Source organism: Lipophrys pholis (assembly GCF_963383615.2).
Source record: "Lipophrys pholis genome assembly, chromosome: 12".
Lineage (NCBI taxonomy): Eukaryota > Metazoa > Chordata > Actinopteri > Blenniiformes > Blenniidae > Lipophrys > Lipophrys pholis.
In genome coordinates this window covers 24,897,390-24,922,804 of record NC_137641.1, presented here as the reverse complement: position 1 = coordinate 24,922,804, position 25,415 = coordinate 24,897,390, and the positions used below count along the sequence as shown (strand labels likewise).

General features: G+C 40.7%; 2 protein-coding genes across 2 annotated transcripts; both read left to right on the top strand.

Annotated features, from left to right (window-relative positions):
• The first annotated feature begins 1,310 nt into the window (after positions 1–1,310).
• On the top strand, positions 1,311–14,344 carry tbca (tubulin cofactor a). Its single transcript, XM_080476645.1, has 4 exons — positions 1,311–1,481; positions 8,376–8,481; positions 10,905–10,991; positions 13,292–14,344. Exons 1-4 carry the CDS (start codon positions 1,429–1,431, stop codon positions 13,370–13,372), a joined length of 327 nt encoding a protein of 108 aa, XP_080332771.1. The 5' UTR covers positions 1,311–1,428; the 3' UTR covers positions 13,373–14,344.
• Positions 14,345–20,526: 6,182 nt separating this feature from the next.
• Positions 20,527–24,208, top strand: otpa (orthopedia homeobox a; the record flags this gene model as incomplete). Its single annotated transcript, XM_080477598.1, is given in 5 exon segments — positions 20,527–20,563; positions 21,099–21,502; positions 23,711–23,948; positions 23,951–24,080; positions 24,082–24,208. Coding segments are annotated over 5 exon segments (936 nt in total).
• Positions 24,209–25,415: the final 1,207 nt, after the last annotated feature.

Genomic DNA, 25,415 nt, shown 5'->3' with positions numbered 1-25,415 from the left:
AACAGACGATCTCATTTGAGCTCCTCCATGAGGGGCCTCTACCATCTGCTTTGTGTGGGACATTTATTCGCAGTTTTGTAGGATTTATTCGGAAATGGTAATACATCCCAAAATAGAAATGATTGGTCCTTGGATGGTGAGGAATCATCCCTGAAAATTTCACGCAATTTGGATGAGGAGTCTTTGTGAAAAGTTGGTCAAATAAATACATACATACATACATACATACATACATACATACATACATACACACACACACACACACACACACACACACACACACACACACACACACACACACACACACACACACACACACACACACACACACATACATACATACATACATACATACATACATACATACATACATACATACATACATACATACATACACACACACACAAACCAATGAATAAATACATGCAGACGAAAACATAACCTTCTCAGCCTAATGCTTGTTGGCAAAGGTAAAAATTTAACTAAAACTGAAGGATAGGTCTTATTTTATCTAATGATAACAACATATGATTCTGCTTTGAGAAACACTAGAAATCTACTGATGACAAGTTAATGATACCCTCAGCAAGGTATATAGTCTTGTTGATATATTTTTAAGTGAATAAATGGTGATACACAATATAACACTTCTTATTTTGTAGTCTGCAATATTAGTCACATAGCCTACTAGACATGTATACAAATAAATTGTGATTCTTTTTTTTTTTTTTTTTAATTCTTGAATTTTTATGTACACATTTGGGGGCAGCAGTGGCCTAGAAGCTGCAGAAGTAAATTTAGGATGGGAAGTTCTAATCCTACAACAGACATGGTCACAACTGTGACTCACTGAGCAAGGCCTTTAACCCCCACCAGCTCCCCAGAGCACCCTAATGTGGCTGCCCACCATATCCTAGAAATAGGATGGGTAAATGAAAATGAGGTTTCCACAAGGGGATTAATTCAAGAAAAATAAAGTATGATTAGTTTATATAGTTAATTGACATCACAGAGGAAGTAACTTACTTTGAGCCTTCTGATAATGTCACATAATACATTCATGCCCAGTACAATTCACAAAATCCAATTTCTCTTTTTATTCATAATATGCAGACGAAGATCAATGTCTAATAAAATATGGGTAAATAAAATATTGCATGTTTGAATTGAAAAAATCTATAATGCCTGACGATGTAAATGAAATACTATGCCAACATCGAGCTGTATAATTTATTTTAACTTCTCTTTTGTGTTTATCCTGCAGAAGTCAAACGATCGATCGTTATCCACTAAAAGCCTGCGATCCATTCATCTGGGAGCAGCTCATCTTCCCTGACTGCCTGCCTCTCTTCATTCACACGCAGTTAGAGTTAGCTTAGCCACAACGCTCAACACCCGGGATTACTAAATAACCGCAAAACGACAGCTATGGCGGATGTAGTGACACGACAGATTAAGATTAAAACTGGCATCGTTAAGAGGTGAGTCTCGCCCATCATTCCACGCAAATGTTTGGTTATTGTGTCATGTAAGCGAAAGGAATGCTAACGCTAACTAGCTTAGCCGAGCACACCCACAGCGAAAGTGCGTGTCGAGCGGTTCTGTGCGTTTTCTGTTTTAACTTTACACCGGGGTTAAACCGCGGCCTATGGTGAATGACTGCGCATGCAGGCGGTTCATATCTGTTTAGCAGGATAAAATAACGCTTCTGATGTGAGGGTGACAGGGCCTTCTACTCTCTTCTATTGCAACTTCAGATAACATTTGTCACGAGGCTTGTGGTGTAACTTTACCGGTTAGTTTACGGATGCTAACTGAGAGCTAACTGAAGTGATGCGCAGTACAACGTTGCTTTGTGGATTCTCTTTTATGAGAAATTACTGCAGTTGCAGATTAGAACGGTCATGGCGGTCGAGTCATCCAGGTTGGAATGAAATGACTCTTTTTCTCTACCTTCTTTATTTTATTTAGACTCATGTTAAAGCCTTTCGTGATCTTGAACCACAAACAGACTGAATTCACCAATTCAGATTTGCTTCTGTCAGACGCCGACGACGTATATATAAAATGATATTTAGATGAATATACGTCTGTATACATACACAAGCGAAAGTACAGAGAGCAAGTATGGGACACAAAATACCCATCGTAATATTTACAGTATTCACGGTTCAAAAGTTTCGGGACAGTGATATTTACACATTCAGTTTTTGGCTGTTGAACACATTAACAGCAGCAGGAATGAATGACCTGCGGTAGCTTCTTCCTGGTTGGTGGCTGCAGTAGTCTGGCCCTGAAGGAGCTGGATAATGCTCCCACAGTGTCGTGGAGGGGATGAGAGGCATTGTGCATGATGGATTCCAGCTTTGCCAGCATCCTCCCCTCGCCCACCTCCTCGATGTTCTGCAGCCGGGGTCCCCAGAACATGTTTGATGCAGTTCAGACTACATTGTAAAAGTTGAGTCTATATCAGATGGTAATTAATTGGGAGTTTCTCTTAACTGTTTATGTGAAGCACTCATGTGGTGTTACGCCTTAGAAACTTAAAAAAAAAAAAAAAAGTGAATACTTTTATGAGTTTTAAGTCATATTTGGCTGTTTCTTATGGCGTTACTCGGTTTGTATTCACATTTAAACATTTCACTTGGATATTTGGGTCAAAGTTTTTTCAACGATTTGTAATTCATATAATCTTTTTCTTCTTGTATTTCAGCAGAACAGCATATGTTTAGACTATTTCTCTGTAAAATGGTTGACTCAACCAAAAAAATAAAATATTTAATGGGTGGCAGGTCATCAAGTTTGTACTTATTGTTAAACCTAAGGATAATACCGTTTGTCTTCCATGTAAAAACAAACTAGTTTTTAACATTGTGGGTTTGCTAATTTACTATAAGTTTATTTGTTTTATGTCGCCTTACATCAGGGTTGTTTGTATAATTAGATTTCCTGTTTATGCCCGTCTTCACTACTCCAGATTTTCAAATTTTGTCTGCAAAGAAGATATGTACTCGAGATTAACCAAATCAGCCATTCAGTAACCAGATGTATCCTAGAACTTCTTCATAGAGTCATGTTGTTTTTTTGTTGGTTTGTTGTGATATTTAAATGGATGGTTGTCAGTTTTTCTAATCTGGTAAAGTGAATATCATGGACTGTGTAATTGTGAGGGGTTTTAGACCCAACTTGCACAGATGACTACAAAATGTAATTGCTGACGAGTTGATGTAATGCATTGTAGTACTGAGTCTATTTCATAGTTCTACGTTACAAGTACACATGGAGAACTTGAGTGTATTTCACTGTCAACAACTAAAAGGGTAAACCATACAAAGGTTTGTATCAAAATGTTTTTATTGGCTTTTGTTGCAGTTCTGCAAAGTCAATGGAGTCGGCTGCTGGGTCTCGTAGCCAGAAGTGGATTTTCTCTGAAACAATTGATGGCTGATGAAAACTGAATCAATACAATTCATAACACTGGAAATGAATCAAAGTAAAATGTCAGTGTTTATAAAGAGGACAGTCTAATGCGGCGAGAACGTCATTATCGAGGGGAGTGCAGTTATCCTCCTAACAAAGTATAGACAATAACCTCTGTGTCTTCAGCTCATGATCCAGCGAGTAATTCTTCACGTGTCTGTGTACTGGGGTCGTTCTTGTGTCGCATAACAAAACATGTTCTCCAAATCTTAATGCTTCTTGTCTGATTTAGTCTCAACTATAGTTTCTACTTCAATTTCTCACAGCTCAAATTCCAAACGGAAATCATTTCTCAACTGGAGTTCTACATTTGACATGTTAGCTTTGTACAATTTTCAATTTTAGTTTAAATGATTGATTTGCACCAAATTTTGTTTTAGATTTTTTCATAACCTCTACATTTTTTTTTTTTCTTTTTAACATAGTCACACGTCAGACTTGCCAAACCACTTTAAGACATTACAAGTCCAGATCAAAGTACAGCTTCTTAGTAAACATCCTTGTTTTGATGTCTTGCAACAAGATTACTTGTCTGAAAGCCGAAAGGTTTTTATTCCTTTTTGAAATGAGGGGGAAACATTTTTTGCAGTTAAAAACTAAGTTTCATTTTGGGCTCTTAGTGTTTTCCAGTTTTTTTCCTTACTGAGATCTATAACAAGTTTAGCTTTGATGAAGACTTGCAGATTGCGTCTTTATACTTATGTAGAGAAGGGAAGTCAGTGTATTTATTCGGGGATGTAAATTACAAGTGTGGCCATATTATGGAAATTAGGTAAATTTTGGATCGAGATTTTTAAACCGTTTTAAAAACGTTTGATCACAGGACTAATTTCTTGAGCATCTTGCACTAAGATGATTTGGGGCGAACATACAGTACTACCTGTATCCACAAAAAAGCTTAAGTAGATATAACTCCACTCAAGATGTAGATGCAATACCTTACAATAAAACCAATACATAACTGTTAACATTTCAAGAAGCCCGCTTCATCTCTCATATTCATTTCCTTTCACTCTGCTCAAAAGTCACAGTGCCTGAGTTTTCCCTTGCTTTTTTAATTTCTATCGAGTTAATCTCTGTACATTTGTATTAATGTTTGCTGTTTCATACCATTTAATAACCTAAAAATAAAACTACAAATTAATAAGGTAACAACACATCCTCAAATGCTTTAAAGAGATGAATTATTACAGAAGTGTTTCTTTTGATTACAATTTTTTCTGTTCCAGAAAAAGTTGTGTAACACTAACAATGTTGGATCTGTTTTTGTTTGAAGTTCAGCCTCCTCCGATGGAGATTGATCGTCTCTGCCAAATTATACATTTCTGTCCAAATTGTTTGGACTTTTGTTTCCATAGCATTCCAGAGCTTTTATCAGATTTTTCTTTTTCCATTTGAATTCACTTCTGGGGAAAAAACAAAATATGTGTGAGCAGGGACAGTTTCTTCATTTATAATGGTTTGGTCTCCACATTACATTTCAATTGATCCAATATGCGAACAAATCGTGTCCATGTAGGGTCTACTAACAGCTCAACCATTTTAAGACAGCCTCTATAGAGTTGGCATCAATACTGGACTTAGTGCTGAACTAGTACAGTGGCCAAATTTACCATGCCGTAATAGAAGATATTGTTTTCTTATGAGGCTTGGAGAGATAATAGTCTTCAGGGCAGTGATAGTCTGAGTGTATCTCTCGTCGATCAGGCGGACCTCTAATTCCCTCCTGTCAATGGCGTTTGTGTAATGCGCTATCGATTTGGTTTTGATGAGGGTCAGATTACTAACGGGCTCCCCGTGGTGGTAATGATGGGCGGCTGGGTTCTCCCTCACAGGATGAAGCCACCGAGGGTTCAGGAGGGGTCACTATAGGGAAAGCAGCAGTGCAGGTGTACAGTAGTGTGCCTCATCGCCCGGTGGTGTCCCTCCCTGCTGTACGGAGGTTTTTGAGGTCGAGTATACAGTTTGAAGACTGCAGATAATGCATCTCACCCCCTCTGGACCAAAAGTACTGCTCTGACACGAACCCTTAATCAAGCTGTTACGTTTAAATGTACAGAGTGTCATTGCTTTCTGTCTCTTCATAATCCCGTGTCCCTCCTGTTCAGCCTGTTTCCCCTCCTGTCTGTCTTTCCTTTCTCTCTCCCCATCCTCGCACCCGCCCCCACCCCCACCACCCTCCCCTTTTATATATATATTGGAGTTTAGAGGAAACCTGCCTGCACTTTTAGCCAGGCCTATTTCCAGTGGCTTTTGCACATTCCAGTCAGTGCCTTTCTGCCCTAGCGAGGCGGATGCCCTTAATAAAATGACAACAGTAATTTGCCTTTGTCATTCCGGTCCCAGCGCAGACTACATCGCGGCTCAAAAATACAGTGCCGGAGAAGGCGGCCGAATGTGTGTGTCGACTGGCTCTAATTCCCTTTTTTTTCTATTTTCCAGAGAGCTGCCTTTTCCATTAAGCCTGAGGTGGCAGGTCTATTTAAAACCAGCCGCGACCCCACCCCTCATTCACACTGCGCGCCAAGTCTGGGAGAAATAAGAAATTAACATCAGGACTGGAAAGGGGAGGAATGGACATTTTGTTATTAGACTGTCCTTCAGTTTTATTCAAATTATTCCAGCCTTCTTCTTTCCCCTCTTTGCCACCTTCTTCCACTCTAAACAGGGTGGCATCACTCATTCCGCGTCAAGCCCGAGAGTGGGAGACAGGAGCTGCTATTGCATACGGCGCCTGTTTAAAAGCTTCTTGATGGAACTGTACAAGAATGAGTGGTAATTGATGTAAAATATGACAAAGTGCCGCTGGCTTCCTTGGCTAAGCAAAGGAGCGGAGCTACACGAAGGGAAGGGTCTCCAGTAATGTGACTGACTAATGAAGGATTACTCACTTACACACACACAGCTGATTTTATGAAAAATGAAATTTGTGTTGTCATTCTAACAAGCAGGCGCAGCCGGAAAAAGACTATTAGCTGGGAAATCATTATCAATAGCGATATTTTCAAACTCCATTATGCCAATCAGGGTTGGAACCTGTTTAATAGATTTAGTTCAATTTGGCCCGTAATTGATAAATAATCAAAATTTATCAATGTACTCGAGCCCATTTTCACTAACAATCAAGGAAAAAGAGGCCCATTTACCACCTGACTTGGTCCAAATTAGGGATTGAATTGATGATCAATTAATCTCTAAAAAGGCCTGGTAGTGTGTTTGGGGTGTGTGTTGAAGGGAATAAAGGAGTCAGATAATCATGTTGATAAGATGTGTGCTGGAAGGTATGACTCAGTTTAAGGACAGCAACGAGGTTTTTGTTTGTTCCACTGCTGGCTGTTAACAGACACTGAAAGGCAAAGAAGCTTTTTCAGTTCGGAGACATTTTGACTTACTCTTATCTGACAAAAATGTGTTCAAAACAGGAAATTGTAAAAATTCAACTTGAGTTGTTGACACTAGCCAATCAACGGACCAGACTCCAATGGGGTTTATCATTTTTGATGTGGACTTCCTCTAGGGGGTGCCAGAGAGCTTCAGAATGAATGCAGTAGCAGTACGATTGGGGTCGACTTTCAGAATAATTTTTTTTTGTCCTTTAAATTTATTTGAGCAATAATCGGAATGAAAAGGAGGAAGCGTAAGGTGAAACTTTAATGCAACTAAGACGACAGTTGCAGACCGTTACGAATACTTATAGTTTCAGAAGAGCTATTCATCATATTGCCTGTGGAGCCCAAATTAGTACTATGCAACGTCATTTCTAAATTATCTTGAACATCTTCCTATTCTAGCTTGCCTACTTGTTCAAGGAAGGGTTAGTTGGCACATTTGGGCTTTAATCCAAGAGATTATTTAGAGATTGATGCATTGATTACTCAATCTTGTGATATGATAGACGCAATACAAGCGTTCTACATCGTGAAAATTGGTTTGTCGTTTCATTCTCCACCAAACAATGAAAACATCCTGCAAAGACCTTGTTTTCTCTTCACTCAGCAAGAAGGAAAAATGTATCCACCAACCACTAGGGGGCAGTGTTTCAATCCACTTTTGTTTATGGTGAAAAAATTTGTGATGTATAAAGTGAAGCCTTGCCCCTCACAGTATGAGAAATCTCCTTGCTAATAAGCAACTGATGGTTGAATCAGAACGCAAACTATAGTGATTATATTTTTTTTCTTTAATTATTGTCTTTTGGAAGCGTGACACTTAAGATTGCTCGTTTTTGTTGAAGCTCTTTTTAACTTTATTACTTTAGTTTAATGTGATATTCTATTTATGCTTGTCACGTCAGTTTTCTTTACCACTCTTGTGAAGACAAACATTGGACGGCACTTCAGTTTGTCGTTTTTAAAGATTGAAAGGCTTCCAGAGCAGCTCCTTCAGCCTCTTTCTGGCTGACTCAAAACGACTTTATTTTGTCCCTCATATGAGTCTGGAAGGATATTTCAGTAGACGTGGACTCAAACGGGCCTGATAATTTTCACCAAAGGTTTGATCCAGAAGTAAACCCTTTATAATGTTTCCTATTTTTAGATCCTTTAAGATCGTGCAACATGCAAGGTCCGTTGAATTTCAAAGCGTAACATTGAGGCCGGCCTGCTCTCTGCAGCAGCGAGGAGGACTGATGTGTTTGGTGGCTGTTATTGAGGTGTGTATCTTACCGTCCTGTGGGAGATGATCTGACTGTGTCCCCCTCAGTCAGAGGAGCGTCGGAGGGAATGAGGATGGATGGCCTCGTCTGCAAAAAGTGACCATCACAGCCCTCCGTTTCACGGTTCATCTTATATTATCTCTCTGTGAGGCTGTGCGTTTATGTTTCCACGTTTGATGGAGGTACACTGTGTTCGCTGCCTCTAACCACGGCCTCCTCTTCTCCTCCTGTGTCTCTGCAGGCTTGTCAAAGAGGAGAATTCGTACATTAAAGAGGTAAAGCAGCAAGAGGACAAGATTGAACGCCTGAAAGCGGAGGCAGGGGATGAATACGTCATCAAGAAGCAGGTGGAGTATTTTTTCTTTTTTTACACAACACTTTAGCTTCTTTTAGATGCTTTCCTCTGAGGAGTGGTGCAGGAGGTTTTTACTCTTAGTTCGGGAGCAGTTTGTATCTTGATGATTCGAGCCGCCCCTCATTCACGTAATGAGGTCAGTCCACAGTGATAATGAAGAATTAGGTTTTGAGAGCAGAATCATTAGTGATTTTGTAATTTGCTTGATGCAGATGTAATTATATCATGTTACTTTATAGGAGTTTGATAATTACTGACACATGCTGGTAATTTAGTGTCCCCAGCAGATCACTGGCCCATATCCCGCTCTCCATTCTCACCACGCCTGCGTCACTCCATCATTTGGTTCTTTGTGCAGACATTATTTTGACATGTTTAATTATGTAAACACTTAAAGTTACTCAAGGATTCACAAAGGAAAAATTTAAAATTTAGGACCCAGTTTCAGTTGATGTACATCTCTAATAGGTTGTCAATACCTTTCTGAAGGAAATTAGTCATTACACTCAGACAAACACGTATTTCCAGCATTTATATTTCGAGAAAGATCCCCGGGTTTGTTGACATTTTGCGGTCACAGAAACGCCCCAAGATTCCCGAAGCAGGATCCTGTTTGTAAACTCGATCCCGCGAAATCTCGATTCGCACTGGAAAAACAACTAGCAATCACTTTCACAACATTTAAAATTCTTCTCGTAGCTTAAATACTCTTTCTTTGAGAAAGTCTGGCTTTTTTTTTTAGGCAATATCTACAGTTTGATGGCAGCAAATTCCGCTTTGTTTGTAAACATATTGACTTTGGTGTGATCGATTTGGAAATGAGTGGTAATGGTCTTGTTTTCGTGTATTGGTTTTTTATGGAAAGTTTCCTTGAAGTTTCATCAAATCAGATTTTTCTGGCTCCTGTTCTGCCACATTCAGCTGATAAATAAAAATATAAGTTGAGTTTGAAACTGTTTTAATTTAGATTCAATCGTATTGAGAAAATATGCTTTAGTGAAAAAGGTTTAACAGGTGCAGACTGTATATAAAGACCTGGCAGAGTTTTAAGATTTAAAGCTTCTCACTATTCAGAGAAGTATTTGTTTATTAGTCCCAATAGCTGTTGACAATATGTTTTTATGTAAAAAAAAGAAAAGAAATATTAGGATCGTCGACAATCGACCAAAAATCACTACTTGGCGCAGGATGTGCAAGTGTTTGCTGGGGGAGACACAATCTGGTCCAAACTCTGTCTTTCCATTCATCGATAAAACCTGGATCACTACTCTGAAATCTTCCCATGTTGATACGAATCCAAACTCCAGCCAGAGTCACGCACGCCAGCGAACGCCACGGACTGATTATGGTTGCTGCTAACATTAGCCGACATTAAAATTCAGTGCATGTTGTTGTTTTGTTTGTTCATTCATGGCGGGGTGGCTCCGGCTGAGCAGCAGGCTTGGTTGGTGTTAAATGGGGAGATTGGGAGGCCAGATGGATTATGGTTGGAGATGAGAGGTCTGAGGCAGGATGGATTAGAGGTTTTTATTTTAATGGAATCAATACGCTGTAAGTGTCATCTTTATCCAGCGCTGATGGGATCATTCCACTGCACCAGGAGGGCACCGTGACTTTTCTCGGCATTTCAGCTCTCGTCCGCCTCGTCTGGCTCACCTTGTCACATGTGCGGCGGCAACCAAGTCGGCTCGTTGTCTCCCCGCCTCTCGGCGTGTCAGTTAGGCACTCGGATGAACTCATACACAGCCAGGCAGGCGGGCAGGGCAGGGCTGCGAGTGTGCACCACCGTGTAATGTACACGTGTGAAGCTGCGCCCGTGTTTTGACTCTCCAGCTCAACAGAGGGGCGAGCTGAGGAAGCATCTGTCATGAGCAAGTGTGTCTGACAGCGTTAGCCAACTCTTCTCTGCTCTTTAGGGTGCCAGCTGGGGGAATTCCACATTAGCCGCGGCTGTGAAAGTTCCCCAGGCTGTAACACAGTTTCACTACAGGCGTAGTAATACCTCTTTACGCCTGATCACCGCGCCCTCGGCTTCAGGGTTTCTGCATTCATCCAGGTGTGCAGGCAGATCGAGGTGGTCCCCCGCTGCCCATCTCCCTGCCCGATCGATAACTCAATAACATTTTTCATACCGCTGCCGGCTTGTAGGGGGAGATGTTAACCGTCTGTGTCTGTGTCTGTGTGTGTGTGAGACACCCTGCATGTTACTGCCACGGCAACAAGGCTACAGTAAAATCCAGCGGATGAATATTCCCGTGTCGAGCTGTTCGAATTAACTCCACGAACTTGGAGCAACCACGTTCAATAATGTGTTTATTTTTCCTGATGAATAAAAGTAATAGGAACAGTAGCAGGAGTTTTCTGATGAATAAAGATGGTGGCAGTGGCACTGACATGGTCTCTGTGTGCTTTCAGGTGGAGGTCCTACAGGAGTCCAAAATGATGATCCGGGACTCTCACCGCCGCCTGGTCGTCGCACACGCAGATCTGCTTCAGTTAATAGTGAGTATCACTTGTTATTTTTACTGGTTCTAATATCATTTTAATTATACACGTCAAAATTTCTCCACCACTGGTTGAAAATGAGTTTCCTCGTGCCATCATGTCGAATAGTTTTCTTTTGCTCAGAAAACAACAACAAAAAACACTTTAGGAGCTTTTGGACTTTATAGTGCAGAAAAAAACATCAGAACATAATAGAAAGGCCTGATATTATTAAATGTCCATATTTGTCAAGTATTCACAAATAGCCACAATGTTTTAATACTGATTAGTGTATTATTACAATTTAATGTCAAAAATAAAACTTTGGGAAAATTACAACGTATAAATTAAATTTTTGAAATGTCAAGCAGCTTTCTAACTAGTCTCAGTATTTCAAATGTATTCTAATATGTTCAAGAAATAAACCGCTTTGTAAAAGAATAAAGTCAACTCCGGTAGGGAAGTTCATGGTTTAGCCTTCTCATTCAAACAAAGCCAGGTTAGATTGAAATGCCAAGATACTAAGAAATAATCTTCAAGTGACAAGTTTAGGTATTCCCATATTTGAAAGGAGCATGCATTTGTAGGATGAGCATGTGTTGCACCTATGAGAAACTTGACGAATGTTCTCCACTAATGTAACCGGCTTTTTCTGCACTTAGTTTGGACTTTTCTTCTGTTTAAGTTACCCTGGCACCAAGATTTGTATGAATGTGTACAAATCTGTATTTTTTTATTTTTTTTTTTCTACAAATAAAGAAGCTAAAACCTTAAAGGTTGCTTTAGTTATTTAAATTTTTTAAATGATGCCAGATTACCAGTCTTTCCTGGTGGTACATTCGGTTTAGAATTGACTTGAGGAGGTTTAAGTCTCAGTTGTGGCTGAAAGAGCTTAATAAAACTATTCAAATCTTTTGTGAAATTGACAAAATAAAAAAACAGAGCATCCGAATTGACTCATCAAATGAAATAGTGCCACGATTGTAAGCACAGTGCATTTGTGGGATGGGCATTAGAGGCAAGAGATCCAAGTTTCCAGATATGCTACCACAGTTGTCGTAAGTTGTAGTTACCACTATACCACCTAGTAGGACACCTGAAACAATGGAATGTTTCAGGTGTTTCCAACTAGTGGCCTGACCTGCAAATTACATTTTAGATATCAGGCGAAGAGCTGCAGTCTGCATGTAAGTGACTTTTTTGAAAGGAAGACGAGAAAAGCCAAATAGTTTCCTGCAGATCATCCTTGTTTCATCAAGGACTTGATCTTTAAAGGATTGCAAAGTGTTCATTAAAATGATTAGATAAACATTTTGTTTGGTTGAGATTTTGTTGTTTCTTGGCAACCAATGGATCAGAATAGGCTCAAACGTCTAAGTTCTATGTGTACCACCTCTCATTAAACCAAGCACTTATAGAGCTGACATGGCGAGCATCAAACATAAGCATGCATGTGTCGGGGTCATCTTAATTAATGCGGCGCAGCATCGAGGCAGCCGGGGTGCGAGCCGCTAACATGAGAGTCGTGAACGGCAGGCAGAGGGAGCTAGCCTGGAATCAGCCACACGTCCACTTTCCTCTTAACGCAGCCTTTCTTCTCTCCGTCCTCGAGCTCATCACAGCTCATTAGCAGCGCTGTCAGTGCGGCAGCCACCGCAGGAACTCCAACACACTTGGGTGGTCCGTCCACACGAGGCGGCGTTTGAGAAGCCCGAAAATGTTGTGGGGTTTTTAAGAACACGAGTCCCAGAGTGGGGAATTTCTAAAAAGCCCGGCTCGGCTTTGAGGTGTGGACGGCAATGACGATCGTCTGTGAAAAAAATGATGACGTCATCACCCGAGCTGCAGAAGCTACTGATACTAGCGGGAGCATTGACCTACATAACTCTGAGTTATATACAAGCAGGAGTCTACTTCTAAATTTCTATATGCTCCGTGTCGTCTTCTGCATTTTTTGTGTATTTGGTGAGTCACAGCGCCACTAAAGGCCTGGCATATGTACTACATGCCCTGAAGCCTCGTGTTTAGCTGTGTTCATAGTGACGTGTGGACAGAATTTCTTTTGAGAACCCCGGGGAGAAAAAAATTAGCCGTTTTGGCTCGTGTGGATGTGACCTTGATTAAAAGGACACGGACGCCCTGCTGTCACGTTACGCCTCAGTCCAACTCTTTACCACCATATATACACCCCAATGATGAGTTTCCCTTCAATTTCATTTATGATTATTTGATTATTATACACATTCAGTGGTTAAAGAGTTATCTCCCATAGATCACGACCAAACAAAAAAACCCTGTGTGTGTTTGTGTCCTTTCAGGAAACAGAAGAGGATTTGGCCGAATCACAAGAGTACAAAGATGCTCAAGCCGTATTGGACTCAGTGAAGCTTGAAGGATGATGTGTCTGATGTGTTTCTGTTCTTCTCCGCGTTATTCACTTCGCTTAAATGTTCATTCCTTTGCTCAGGCCTTGTTTGGAAAAGCGTGGAGCCCGACTGAATCCATTCAAAGAGTCTTGATGTAATTATTTCTTTTGTTTACGGCATTTGATCGCGCTGCGCCCGAGTGTAAAGATCCCACCAAAAAACGGTAAAACATTCACTTTGTTACAGTGGAAGGTGGGAGTGGGTTGTCTTGCCTTACAAATGCATAGCTTGGACTTGATTAACCTGACTATACTCACATTGATTCTTGCAGTGGGCATCTGTTGGATTGGTTGAAATAAAATGGTTCCTGTTCATCATTGATTTTTATATTTTTCTTTAGATGAATTTAGCTTCTTTCATATCTGTCTACCCGACGTTACCAGACTCCAACTTTTCTTCATGTCTTCGACGCTCCCTGCTAGAGTTGCAATTGTTGATTTGTTTCAATGCTGATTAATTAATAATGTGAAGAAATTTCACAAAAAGTAGCTAATTACAAGTTCGTGAAAGAACAATCCAAAGATAATCAGTTCACAATGTGATATAAAAAAAGGTGAAAGTGCTTCTTTTTTTTTTTTTACTTGAAATGTGTATTAAAATGGAAATCCCTTCCCCTTCTAATCGATTAATCACATGTTTTAACAGTAACTGATGGATTTATTCACACTGTACCTTCAGCTGCTGGTGTTCCTGTTAACAGCGGTGAAATGGATTGCATCTTGATACCTACAATAAAGACAAGAGCACTTTGGGCTCCCCTGTCAGTCAAATGACGAATGCTGCTTATGGCCATGAATGACAAAACAGGCCTGTCTAATGTCGCCGCTGCAGTTACATCTATTATCCAAATGGCCTAAAATAACGACACCTTATATTAAGGCTGAGGGAGTCCTTCCTAAATAGTCATACTAATAAATGAACTCAATTGCCAGACAAATTAAGGTTACATTTGACTTGATCCTTATTTTACAGATTTCGATAATTATCGGGATCACCCCAAAGTCTCATTACCGCCCTAATGAGGCGCTGCTACTCCGTGACATCTACCCCGCTCCATCTCGTTAAGGAAATCGCTCTTCAATGCTGATTATTTTATTTGGAGGTATAATTATATTTCTTTCGGATAAATCACGGCCTAATCGAGTCCATACAGAGGGCAGCGGCGCTAATTGAGGCATGAGATGCAGCGGCGGGGCGCTACACCTGGGTTTATATGACCAGAGGACCCGTGCAGGCTGCTCTGCTGCGTGTCGCCGGCTGGAGGGGAAGCAGCCATGCAATGTGACTGCTGCATTACTCCGGTACCATGTGAAAATTCTGCTTTTAAGAGGGACAAATGTTGGTCAAATTTGAAAAATGCTCCATATACAAGCACTCTCCGGGAGGCAAGAATTATCTTTTCCTTTTTTTAAATTTTTTTATATGATTATTTTTGTGGTTGGGTCACAAAAGTGTTTTTGAGATCTTAAAGAGCTCCTTTGGTCTTGGTGAGTAACAACCCAAAGCCTGTAATGCAACCTAGAATAACTTAATGTCTACCATCTAAACAGCTTCAGTATTATGAAGCCTCATTGGAAACGTTAAGATTGACGTTGGAATCGGTGAATTCAACGCACTTTTCTAAAATCACCCAAACTAGTGATGAAAAGGGATTTCTGATCGGTTAACTCCTGGACTTTTCTAGCCTGGTTAGCAGTGGAAGTCTGCTATCTCAATTTTCGGAAAATCAGGTAAAACATAATCCCCAAATACAAAAATTTTTTTTTTACAATTAAAAGATGTTGAATGTTTTATCTTGTACCATAAGAATGGGGGTTGGGGGTGGGCTTCATACCTTAATTTGGGTCAGTTTGCCTTCACGCTGCATTTTGAGTGCAGATCAAACCGCCTGGAAAACGTCACGCAATTACAACAGCTGCTCATGTGGGGGCGCTGTTTGCCGAAACAATCACTGACCAGAGAGGAAGTAAAGAAGAAACACGGCTCATTGATTGGTCCAGATCGAAAGCGCAAGTCCCGCCGCTTTAGCCCGTGGTGGCTAGGCTAGTTAACTTGTGACTACAAACAAATGGGATATATAGTGTTCAGCCAATGATGTCAATGAGAGCCTTTGTCACTGCTTCTTCCTCACGACTCCACGTCTGCCCGCAAGATATTTTCCAACTTTGAGTCTGCTTCGCGTGGTTAGCGTTATCTGTTTCCTACCCAGAATTCATTGCACTCTACATCACCTCCTCTCATCCCACCCACTGGAAAGTTCGCTTTCATGAGAACCGAGACCCACGTTGTCAAGGGGACAAGCGTCCAGATCAGAGCCCAGGAGAGCGTTCAAATCTCCCCAAATGAACTGGACTTTCTCAGAAAGTCCCTGAAAAGAACTCTGGTCCGGATCAAACAGGGAAATGTGAACGCGCCCAAACTCTACTTTATTCCACTTCACCTTTGGTTGTTTATTTTGGGTTCTCGCTAAAATGGTTAACGACTTTAGACTGCATCAAGTCATTAGAGAATTTTGCCTTTCTGGTCCAATTATTTCTAAAACAGCTTCTGGTCGACCAACTGCTGTCACCTGCTTTATTTTGGTCCTCAAATCATCTTTAAATATTGAAAAACATATTCAAATGTCTTGTTTTTTTAATGCATAACTGCTTCCCGCTTTTTAACAGGTTGGTTTTTATCTGTTAAAGCTTCTGAATTTGCATACTTGCAGACACGTACAGACAATTCTAGCAAGGTTAAAAAAAAAAAAAGTACATTCTCATATAGAAAACAAATGTGCTGCTCTTAAAGTACCTTACAGGCTGAACTTACATACTGTGGTATAATTAGTATATTCTTGATGACTCAATCTATAAATTGGAGACGTTCTCCTGATTGCTGTTTGATATTTTATTTGACCTCTATAACTATGAATTTTCCTGCTATATATTGTAAATCTCTTTCAGCAGATGGTGAGTACTAGTGCCCCTACAGGTACTCTGTAGTACTGCATGAGCATTTCAGATATTCTAAATGACAAAATATTCATTAGAGAATATTTAATAACTAATTTTATTGTGCCGCTGCAATGAACGCTATTTATCTTAAAACATCACAAAAAAAGCTTAAAGAATGAAATATCTTATTTCTGGTGGAGCTACATTAGAGAATGTTGGAATTAAATGACCCCAAGTTCAAGTTTCAAACCCTGAGCTGGTGTTTAATTCTCTGTTTTCTGCAGGATTTATCTTCTAATGCGGTGTCCTAGAAGAAATTGACAGGAAATTGTGTAGAGCAAAAAACAATTCTTATCATAAAACATTTATTTGAAAAAAATTACTTTGAGAGCTTAATTTTTGGGGAATAATGTAAATGGTGCAATGCACTTTTATAATTAGTGACTTTGGTTTAAAATAGATTTATTTGGGGTTTCATCTGGTGAAATAGCTTTAATTACGTGGAATTCAGGGATAAATCCCCAGATACTTTACAAGAACGGTTTGTACATAGTTCAGATGGGGTTTTACTATTCCCATATCCTGGCAAATTACAAAATAAAATTGAAAGGTGGCACGTTATCGATCATGGATCGAAATTAGATGTTATTTTTGGAGGAGCTGTAATTAAAAGGATGTTTAGGCTTCCCAGTAGAGGACCGTGGGGGCTTCCAGAGCTTCGCTTTATCCATGTTGCTTTGTGAATGCCTCATTTGTACTACATGTTCTCTCTGATTAGAATATTTCAGTTTAAGTCTTTGCCCTTGTTTAAAATGTGTATTAATTGAGTAAATTGTCTTTTAACAAAGAAGTGCTGAACACTCAATCCTATGACTGTTTAACAACCAAATTAGATGATATTATTTTAATGCTAACACAAATCCTCACCTGAATTATTATGCAGCTCCTATTTTACTTGAGTATTATTCTTTATATTTAAAGTACTCAGAAATTGCATGATATATGGATTTTATGGAGGGGAAAAAATTGAGAATTCCTGCACAAGAAATCTAACCTTCAGTCCTTGATCTGCAGAATCACGTAACTTCCTCTCAGTAAAAGCGCGTGAGATGCGCTCAAACCTCACGTGTCATTCATCATGCAACTCCAGTTTTCTCGAAGTTTGTGCGCGTGCCAAAGTTTTATTTATTTTTTATTTTTTTGCAGCTGGACGGAGGGGGGAGCACGGCAAACCGCTGCAGCTGCTCTTCTCTTCCTCACCACAGTAACTTATTACTCCTAATCCCCCAGACTGTCACCAAATCAGCTGCATGAAACAAGAATCTCATTTGTTAAACTGGAGCTTGTGCAGATGGAAGATCGATTGTTTTTCTCCTCAGAAATCTCTAATTGAGTGAATACCGACTGCAAAGGCGGATCAGAGAGCGAGGGGGGGGCGGAATTCACCTGCACAGTTTGGTTGGAGAGTCTCCACAGTAACCAGGAGGTCAAGGGTTCAAATCCCTCCTCTCCACAAAACGCGCCTTCATCACCAAGCGTCAGACACAGCAGTGTTGTGTTGATGCTTGCTGTTTTATTTAAAAAAAAAAAAAAAGTCACTCTGCGTCTCCACAACGCGTGAAAACGTCTACTTTCCACTCAGATGCACCGCATTAACTTGCGAGGGGCGGATTTGTTTGTTTGTCTATTTTTATTTATAAGATTGATGTGGGCCTGTTAGAGCAGTCTGCGCGATGAGGAGTGTGTCTTTAACTGTGTTCGGATTCGTGTTTACACCAATTACATTGTTTCTAAACCCCGAAGAAGAAGAAACAACAAACCTTCATCTCATACTGTTATATGAAAACATCCGTCCTAGTTAAACACGCAGATCACAACACGAGTAACAACTTTCATAAAGTGGTTTGTCAAAGAGCAAATATACAAAAACACAAGAATTTATTTATAGTAAAAATGCCACGTTATTTTAGGAGCTGCGCCTTTAATCCCATACATTTTTTCATTATCCAATTTTTGCATGTAAATTAAATTTTTTTGCAACTTTTAAAAACAAAATGCTTCTCATGAAAATTCAACCGAAATACATTGTTTAAACTCTATGCTATTTATTTTATACTATTTAAAAAATATATAAAAAAGAAATTCTTTTAATGGAATAATTTAGAGCTCTTCTGTTGCAGAGATGTCGCGTGTTCCCTGACATCTCATGGTCTGACTCTCTGGGTTAACTCTGACCTGACGCAACCGCAAGAGTCCCTCAGTTGTGTTTTTGCGGCGTTAAAAGCGTGCAGCTCTTGTAAAGTCGTAAAGTGAAGCGTCCAATCCATCATCCTGCACTGTGCTGATTTTTAACATTATCCTTACAGCTGCGTGCGCACCGCACCAAGTTCAGCAAAACAGCGTAATAAAGACAAAGAATCAAGTTTGCGCATCTCAAATAGAAGAGATAAACTTTACATTTTGATAATAATCCTGCAAAACAAGGAAACTTTTTTTTTTTTTTTCCTAAAGAAAAGATCCGGTCTCGTAAATTCTACCTTAAGTCCGGAAAACAGAAAACAGAGCCCCGATAAAGGAGAGGATGAGAAATATCTCCAAAGTGCGCATCTTCTTCCTGTCCTCATCTGGAGACATGAAGCAGCGCAAAGTGTGATCTCCTCCGCATCCCGACGCGCCCCCGAACAGACTCCCGCACTCGGCTCCTCTCCATCATCCATCCATCCATCCTTCCCTCCATCTTCCCCTTCATCCATCCCTCCCAGTCTGTCGGCCATGCCTCCAGATTGCAGTCAAATAAAAGATGAGCAGGAAGAAAAGAAAGCCACCGGAGCCCCGGGTTCACGCTCGGACGCCTCCTTTGTGCGGTTTTTCCAGGACATAATAAATAACCCCGCTCTCTGAAAAAACGTCCCGACATCTGTCCAAAAGCACGTCTGATGTTTTTCTTTTCTTTTTCTCTTTTTTGGGGGGGAGGTGGGGTGGGGTGGGGTGCCCCAAAATATGGATCATTCTGTGTGTGCACGCGTGAAAACGTGCAAATCGACTCCTTCATTCAAAGTGCGCACATTTATTTATTTTCTGCTTTACGATCTAAAATAAATGATTTCATTCAGCGATGCTGTGAAAGTTGCAGTAATTAGATGTACAAGGGGATCTTCCCTATAAGTGTCCTCATCATAATTATGTGTTTGTCCACGTATGAACCGCCAACTTATTCACAGTGTATTAACTGCGTCCTTTTATCAAAGCGGAGTGTCCACAGTTCATGTTCAACTCCATCCACATCATTTACACGGAGTCCCTCCCATCTCCTGACAGTTGGGACTAAATAGTAGTAAATTACCACTAATTCGTGCTGCTTTTACTCCGATATTTGCAGGGAAAGCGTATAGATTCGACACTAATTACATAAACGCGTAATGGCCTTGAAAATGAGGCTGGTTCAAATTAGCTGTATAAAGTTTGTTGTTTGCCTGACTGGGAAATCAAGGATATTAGAGGAGGTTCACTTGGTCTCAAGGAGGCGTTTAGTGTCACAAATAAAGGTCGTGTATATCATCATGGGGACACAAAAAAGAACTGTCACAAAAAGAAAAAAAGAGCTATTATAATAACAACTGCACTTCATATCATATTGGACATATATGTGGCATCTCTTCATGCAGCCATGTGGCTCATATTCATGTGAATAACTCCAATTCTTATTCGAGTGGCCTCGCTATAAAAACAAGTGCAGAACAGCATGCACAATTAAACAAATATTGTGGTGATCCAACATTTCTCGAACGGGTCGAAGCTTTGGCTCAGATATTAAATCAGGTTATTTTATTGGATGTAATTTGGAGGAGAAATCAAAGCCAATTACAGGAATGAGGAGGAATGAACTTGTGGATGTGAGAGGATGGAGGAGGAGGAGGAGGTGGTGGTGGGTGGGTGGGGGGTGCAGGGGGTCTCGGGCTAAAGCTGACATACCTCAGGCTTCAGCTCTGATTGGTCCTCGTTTGGAGAAGCTCATGGGTTCATTCCGTTGTTAAGCGCCTCCCCATTTCTCTAAACTACATTATAATGCAACGAACCCCCCTTTTAACCACAAACCGAATTTGCTTTCATTTAGGCTATATATATTTCTTAAATAGGTTAAAGTCATAGAGATTTTTTTTGGAATAGCATTTCGCCCTGGAGCGGTGCGCAATGCTATCTCATGCCGACCTCCTGGATGCTCGCCTCGGTGAGTTAACATCACCAAACTCCGGTCTTCAACTCTACTGTAAGCTGGAGGAACTTCTAATCTTAAATCAAGCTGTGAAAATTGTCAATTTGCTTCTTATATTATCTTAATGTGACTGAAGTGAGCTAAACTGGCTTAATTCATTGGAAAAGTAATTATTATTATTACATTACTGCGTAATTTGATTTAACAATTTTCTAAGATATCAGTGAGCTCGAATTGAATTGAAGAGTATTTAAGGAGCAGATTGTAATGTGCATGTTGTGGTTGTGTCACTTAAGAGTTGCGATCACTGCTTTGAAATAATATTTAAAAAAAAAGATTCTGCACTTGTGTTGCATCGTTTTAATGCATGCATTTGTACTGCAGCGAAATAAGGCTTCATAATGTTGGATTCTCGCATGTCAAGTATCTGCATGCTTGCAGTTTTCCTTGGTGCATGCACTGGTGCTAACCTTGTCTCTTTTTTTTTCGTCCCGTGCAGAGACGGTGTCTTACAGTTCAGGTCTCAACCCGCTGTGGTTTGTCTCTGCAGGGATGAAGGATGCCGCGGCGGAGCTCCTGGGCCACAGGGAGGCTCTGAAGTGCCGGCTGGGCGGCGGGGGGCCTGACCCGGGACACTCCGGGGAGCTTGGCCCCAGCCCGGACGGAGTGGTGGAGGGTGCCACGATGCTCCCGGGCGACGACATCAGCAGCGGCGGAGGATCCAACCCGGTACAGGTGAACAGCAAGGAGCAGGAGAAACAGCAGCAGCAGAACAGCAACAACCCGAACCAGTCCGGAGGGCAGCAGAGCCAGAAACAGAAGCGGCACCGGACGCGCTTCACGCCGGCGCAGCTCAATGAGCTGGAGAGGAGCTTCGCCAAGACGCACTACCCGGACATCTTCATGCGGGAGGAGCTGGCGCTGAGGGTCGGCCTGACGGAGTCCAGAGTGCAGGTGGGAACCGGAGGGAGGTTCATTCAACTGATGGGAGGATAGCAGGTTTAAACTAACAGCGAGTCGATTTACCGGCAGAGAAAAAAGGATCAAATCCGACGCGGAGGCGAATCAAAAGGACAAAAAACAAATGTGAAATAACACACACCACTTAAAGATAAATATAGGCCGAACTAATTCTGCGTTATATTGTCTTTAAATAAACACATTTACAATGAAACACACCAAATTATGCAGTAAAAGTTAACATCCACAATAACGTCACTATTATTAGTTTAATTGCAAAATAACGGAGTCAAATTTTGCATGGATCCACAGAAACGCACCCTTTAAACTAATAATAAAATATAGTATAATTATTGACCATCTGTTCTCTAAACTGTTTTGCTTCACAGAGTCGGCGTTAAAATTGTGAAATTCTAACTAAAAAATTATTCAAAAGTAAAATAAAGGGACGCTGTTGCGCAAAAATAATCCGTGCCAATTTAGAAAAATACTTAATTATCTTGCTCTGAAACGATTTGCGACAGAAAATACATGTTGTTGGTAACCTATTCTACATTTTACAAATAATTTTCCTATTTCCAAACAAAATCTATTATATTTTTAACACTGAGTTTTTACACCTGTTTTATTGCTGCTATATAAATTTTATGTTTTTAATCAAATTTTTTATTTGTGTGTTTTTAGATTAAGTTAATTGTGTGTGTATTATACACACGTGGTTCACGCATTATCCCATTAGAAACACCAACGTTTTAACATCACAGCCAAACAGATTATGCATTTTATAATTTCATGCACATTTGAAAAAAAAAAAAGAATCACATGAAATCCTTGTATAGTTGAGATATTTTTTCTATTTTGATGTTCAATTTACGATATTTCAAGGCGATTTGTTTATTTTGCGGAAAAATAGATTCTTATATTGTTTGTTTTTAACTGAATTCTGCAACATTACATCTGTAAATATCACCTAGTTTTTGTAAAAAATTAATCTTCAGGAAACCAAAAACCTGAAAGCATCTTTATCGAACTCTTTTAACAGTCTCTGATTCCAGTTTTACAGTTCTGAACAGTTCATAATACATGCCCATAATGAAACTACGTCATTGTACTTTATTGGATTTTTTTAAAAACAACATATTTAATGGCATATTTCCCAGCACCTCTGCACAAATTCAAAGCACTTAAAAAAAAGAGCACCAGATTGCAGACTGGGACGGTTGCACTGTTGGGTCGCTCACATGTGAAATATAATACCCGGATAATAATCATGATTATTATTATTGCAAAGGCCCATTCAGTTTCTCCACCATTTACATAAAATGGGAATTAGTGAAATGATGCTCATCTCCTATTATGACAGAGCTGGAAATAAGAATCCGGTCCGGGCCTGTCAGCAGCCTGCACATCTTAATGCCGGACGCGCTGAGAGGGCGCTCTGTCTTTAAAAAAAAAGAAAAAGAAATAAAGGAGGGATGAGGAATTGCATTTTCTTTCCTTTTGAGGTGTAATGCATTTCAGGCCGGATTTCACGGCTGGCTACGTCAGGAAAAGGAAGGAGGGGGCGACGAGACTGAGATTGTCCCGTTCTTATTACTGCGCCCCACTTTCTCAAGCAAATCTTCACATTAATCATAGACGCCCGCTTACATCCAAACCTACAGAAGAAGCCCAAGGACTCCGGGAAATAAAGAGCAAACTGCCGCTCTCCCAGCAATAACATTATCTCCACTGTGTGAGTGCGTAATAGTGGCGTCCTTTGGAAAATATGCTTTTTTTTTTCTTTCTTTTTTTTTTTTGCACTGCTCATTTTGAAGAAACAATGAAAATATTCATGTAGGCAGTTTAGTTGTTTTTGTTTTTAATCGAAACTAATTTGAATCAAACTGATGAAGTTATAACCTTCAACTGAAAACATGCGCCACGCCAAAATATTTTTTTTCTTGCAGCATAAAAACACTGCATTCATTTTTTTTCTATTATTTGTAGGCTATGACATTAAATATGAGTAATGTTAGTTGTTTTATATCACAGGATCTAAGAAAAACACATAAATCCGTGTTTCCTCCCTCAGTTGATTTATTGTGTGCGTCTTGGCGATGATCGCAGACTGATGTCGTAACCTTTTATGGCGCTTTCCAGCAGCAGTGATTATTATGGCCGCAGCTCCTCCTGACTCAGCTCCCGACTCTGTCCCCGCAGGTCTGGTTCCAGAACCGCCGCGCCAAGTGGAAGAAGCGCAAGAAGACCACCAACGTGTTCCGCGCTCCGGGGACGCTGCTGCCGACTCACCACGGCCTGCCTCAGTTCCCGGCCATGGGCGACAGCCTGTGCTCCTTCCACGCCAACGACACCCGCTGGGCCACCGCGGGGATGCCCGGTGTGTCCCAGCTGCAGCTGCCGCCCGCCCTGGGGCGCCAGCAGGCCATGGCGCAGTCCCTGTCCAGTGCAGCCTCGGCGCCGGGCCGCCGCCCAACTCTATGGGTCTATCTAACATGTCGTCGAATGGCTCCGGGTTGCAGTCGCACCTCTACCAACCCACTTTCCCCGGAATGGTCCCCGCGTCCCTGTCGGCCCAACAACGTGACCGGCTCGCCTCAGCTGTGTAGTTCCCCGGACAGTGACGTCTGGAGAGGGACAAGCATCGCGTCGCTGCGCCGCAAAGCGCTGGAGCACACAGTATCCATGAGTTTCACTTAGGGCCGGCGTCAAGAGCTTTTCTTTCCCCCCTTCCACACAGAGATCACTCCCTTCTTACTCACCCAGTCCATCCAAACCGGGCACCGGGAACCAGGATACTTACTAAAACCGCAAAGCACCGGCCGCGCTCCGGCGTTTTTCCTCACAAAACCACAAAGCAGAGGAAGGACTGACGTTCTCCACCGGGCCCGTTGGGCCTCATTAGGGCTGGTTCAGTTTTAATGCTATAATTTATTATTTCGCATGTAGCCTATGTCAATTATTTATTTATTTGTCTATTTAAAAGAACCTATTTGTTTGTTCGGTATTTATTTATTTATCTCGTCGCCACGTGCAGCCCTCTGCAGGGCTTTCAGTGACATTTGCTTGGTGGCTGATGTTTTTCTTTTTTCCTTTTCTGAAGACTAATTCTGTGGATACTTTCAAACACAAAAATAGGTTAATACAGAGCCCCTCTCCTTCTTCTTCTTTTTTTCTCTCCCCCCCCCCCCCCCCCCCCCCCCCTTACATCTGCTGTGCAGCATGTGACTCGAAAGAGCCAAAGGGATGCACACTGGGCACCTGGAGGTTTAAATGAAGATTCACCAGAAAGAAAGCAGGAAACTGCCAATGAATCAGGACAGACTTAGGGGGGGGGAGAAATGGGGACTGAATGCATGTGTGCTGTCCAAAGCAAAGCAAAAGAGGGGATGAAATAATACAATTTAAGAGATGAAAAACGACCTAACTATAATCTGTTATATAGGATGTTTTGTGTAGCGGAAAGCACTCTTGTTCCCATTTGGTCAGTTTGTGAGAACCTCTGTTTCCAAAATTATGTCTGTGCTTCTTATCAAATATGAATTTCTTAAATGTTTGAGCCATTTTTGTTTCATGAACATGTTTATATCAATTAAATGTAAATGATCAAATAAAAATCATTTTCAATTATGTCACATCAGAATCACCCTTCTTGTCTTCAAGCAGATTGTCAGAAAAGTTCAATTTATTCAAAATATATTGTTTTAAATGGACAGCAGAAACGTCCCAGATATAAAACTAGAATGTATGCAGCTTAAATGAAACCCAACAACACATCAGTGACGGGTCAGACAAGTAAACATCACGGGAATCATCTTTTATATTGAAGCTGTTATAACTTTGAGTTCAGTCATGATTTCATGCTTCAGATTTAACCCTATTTTCACCTTGTGTTAAATAAAGTGAA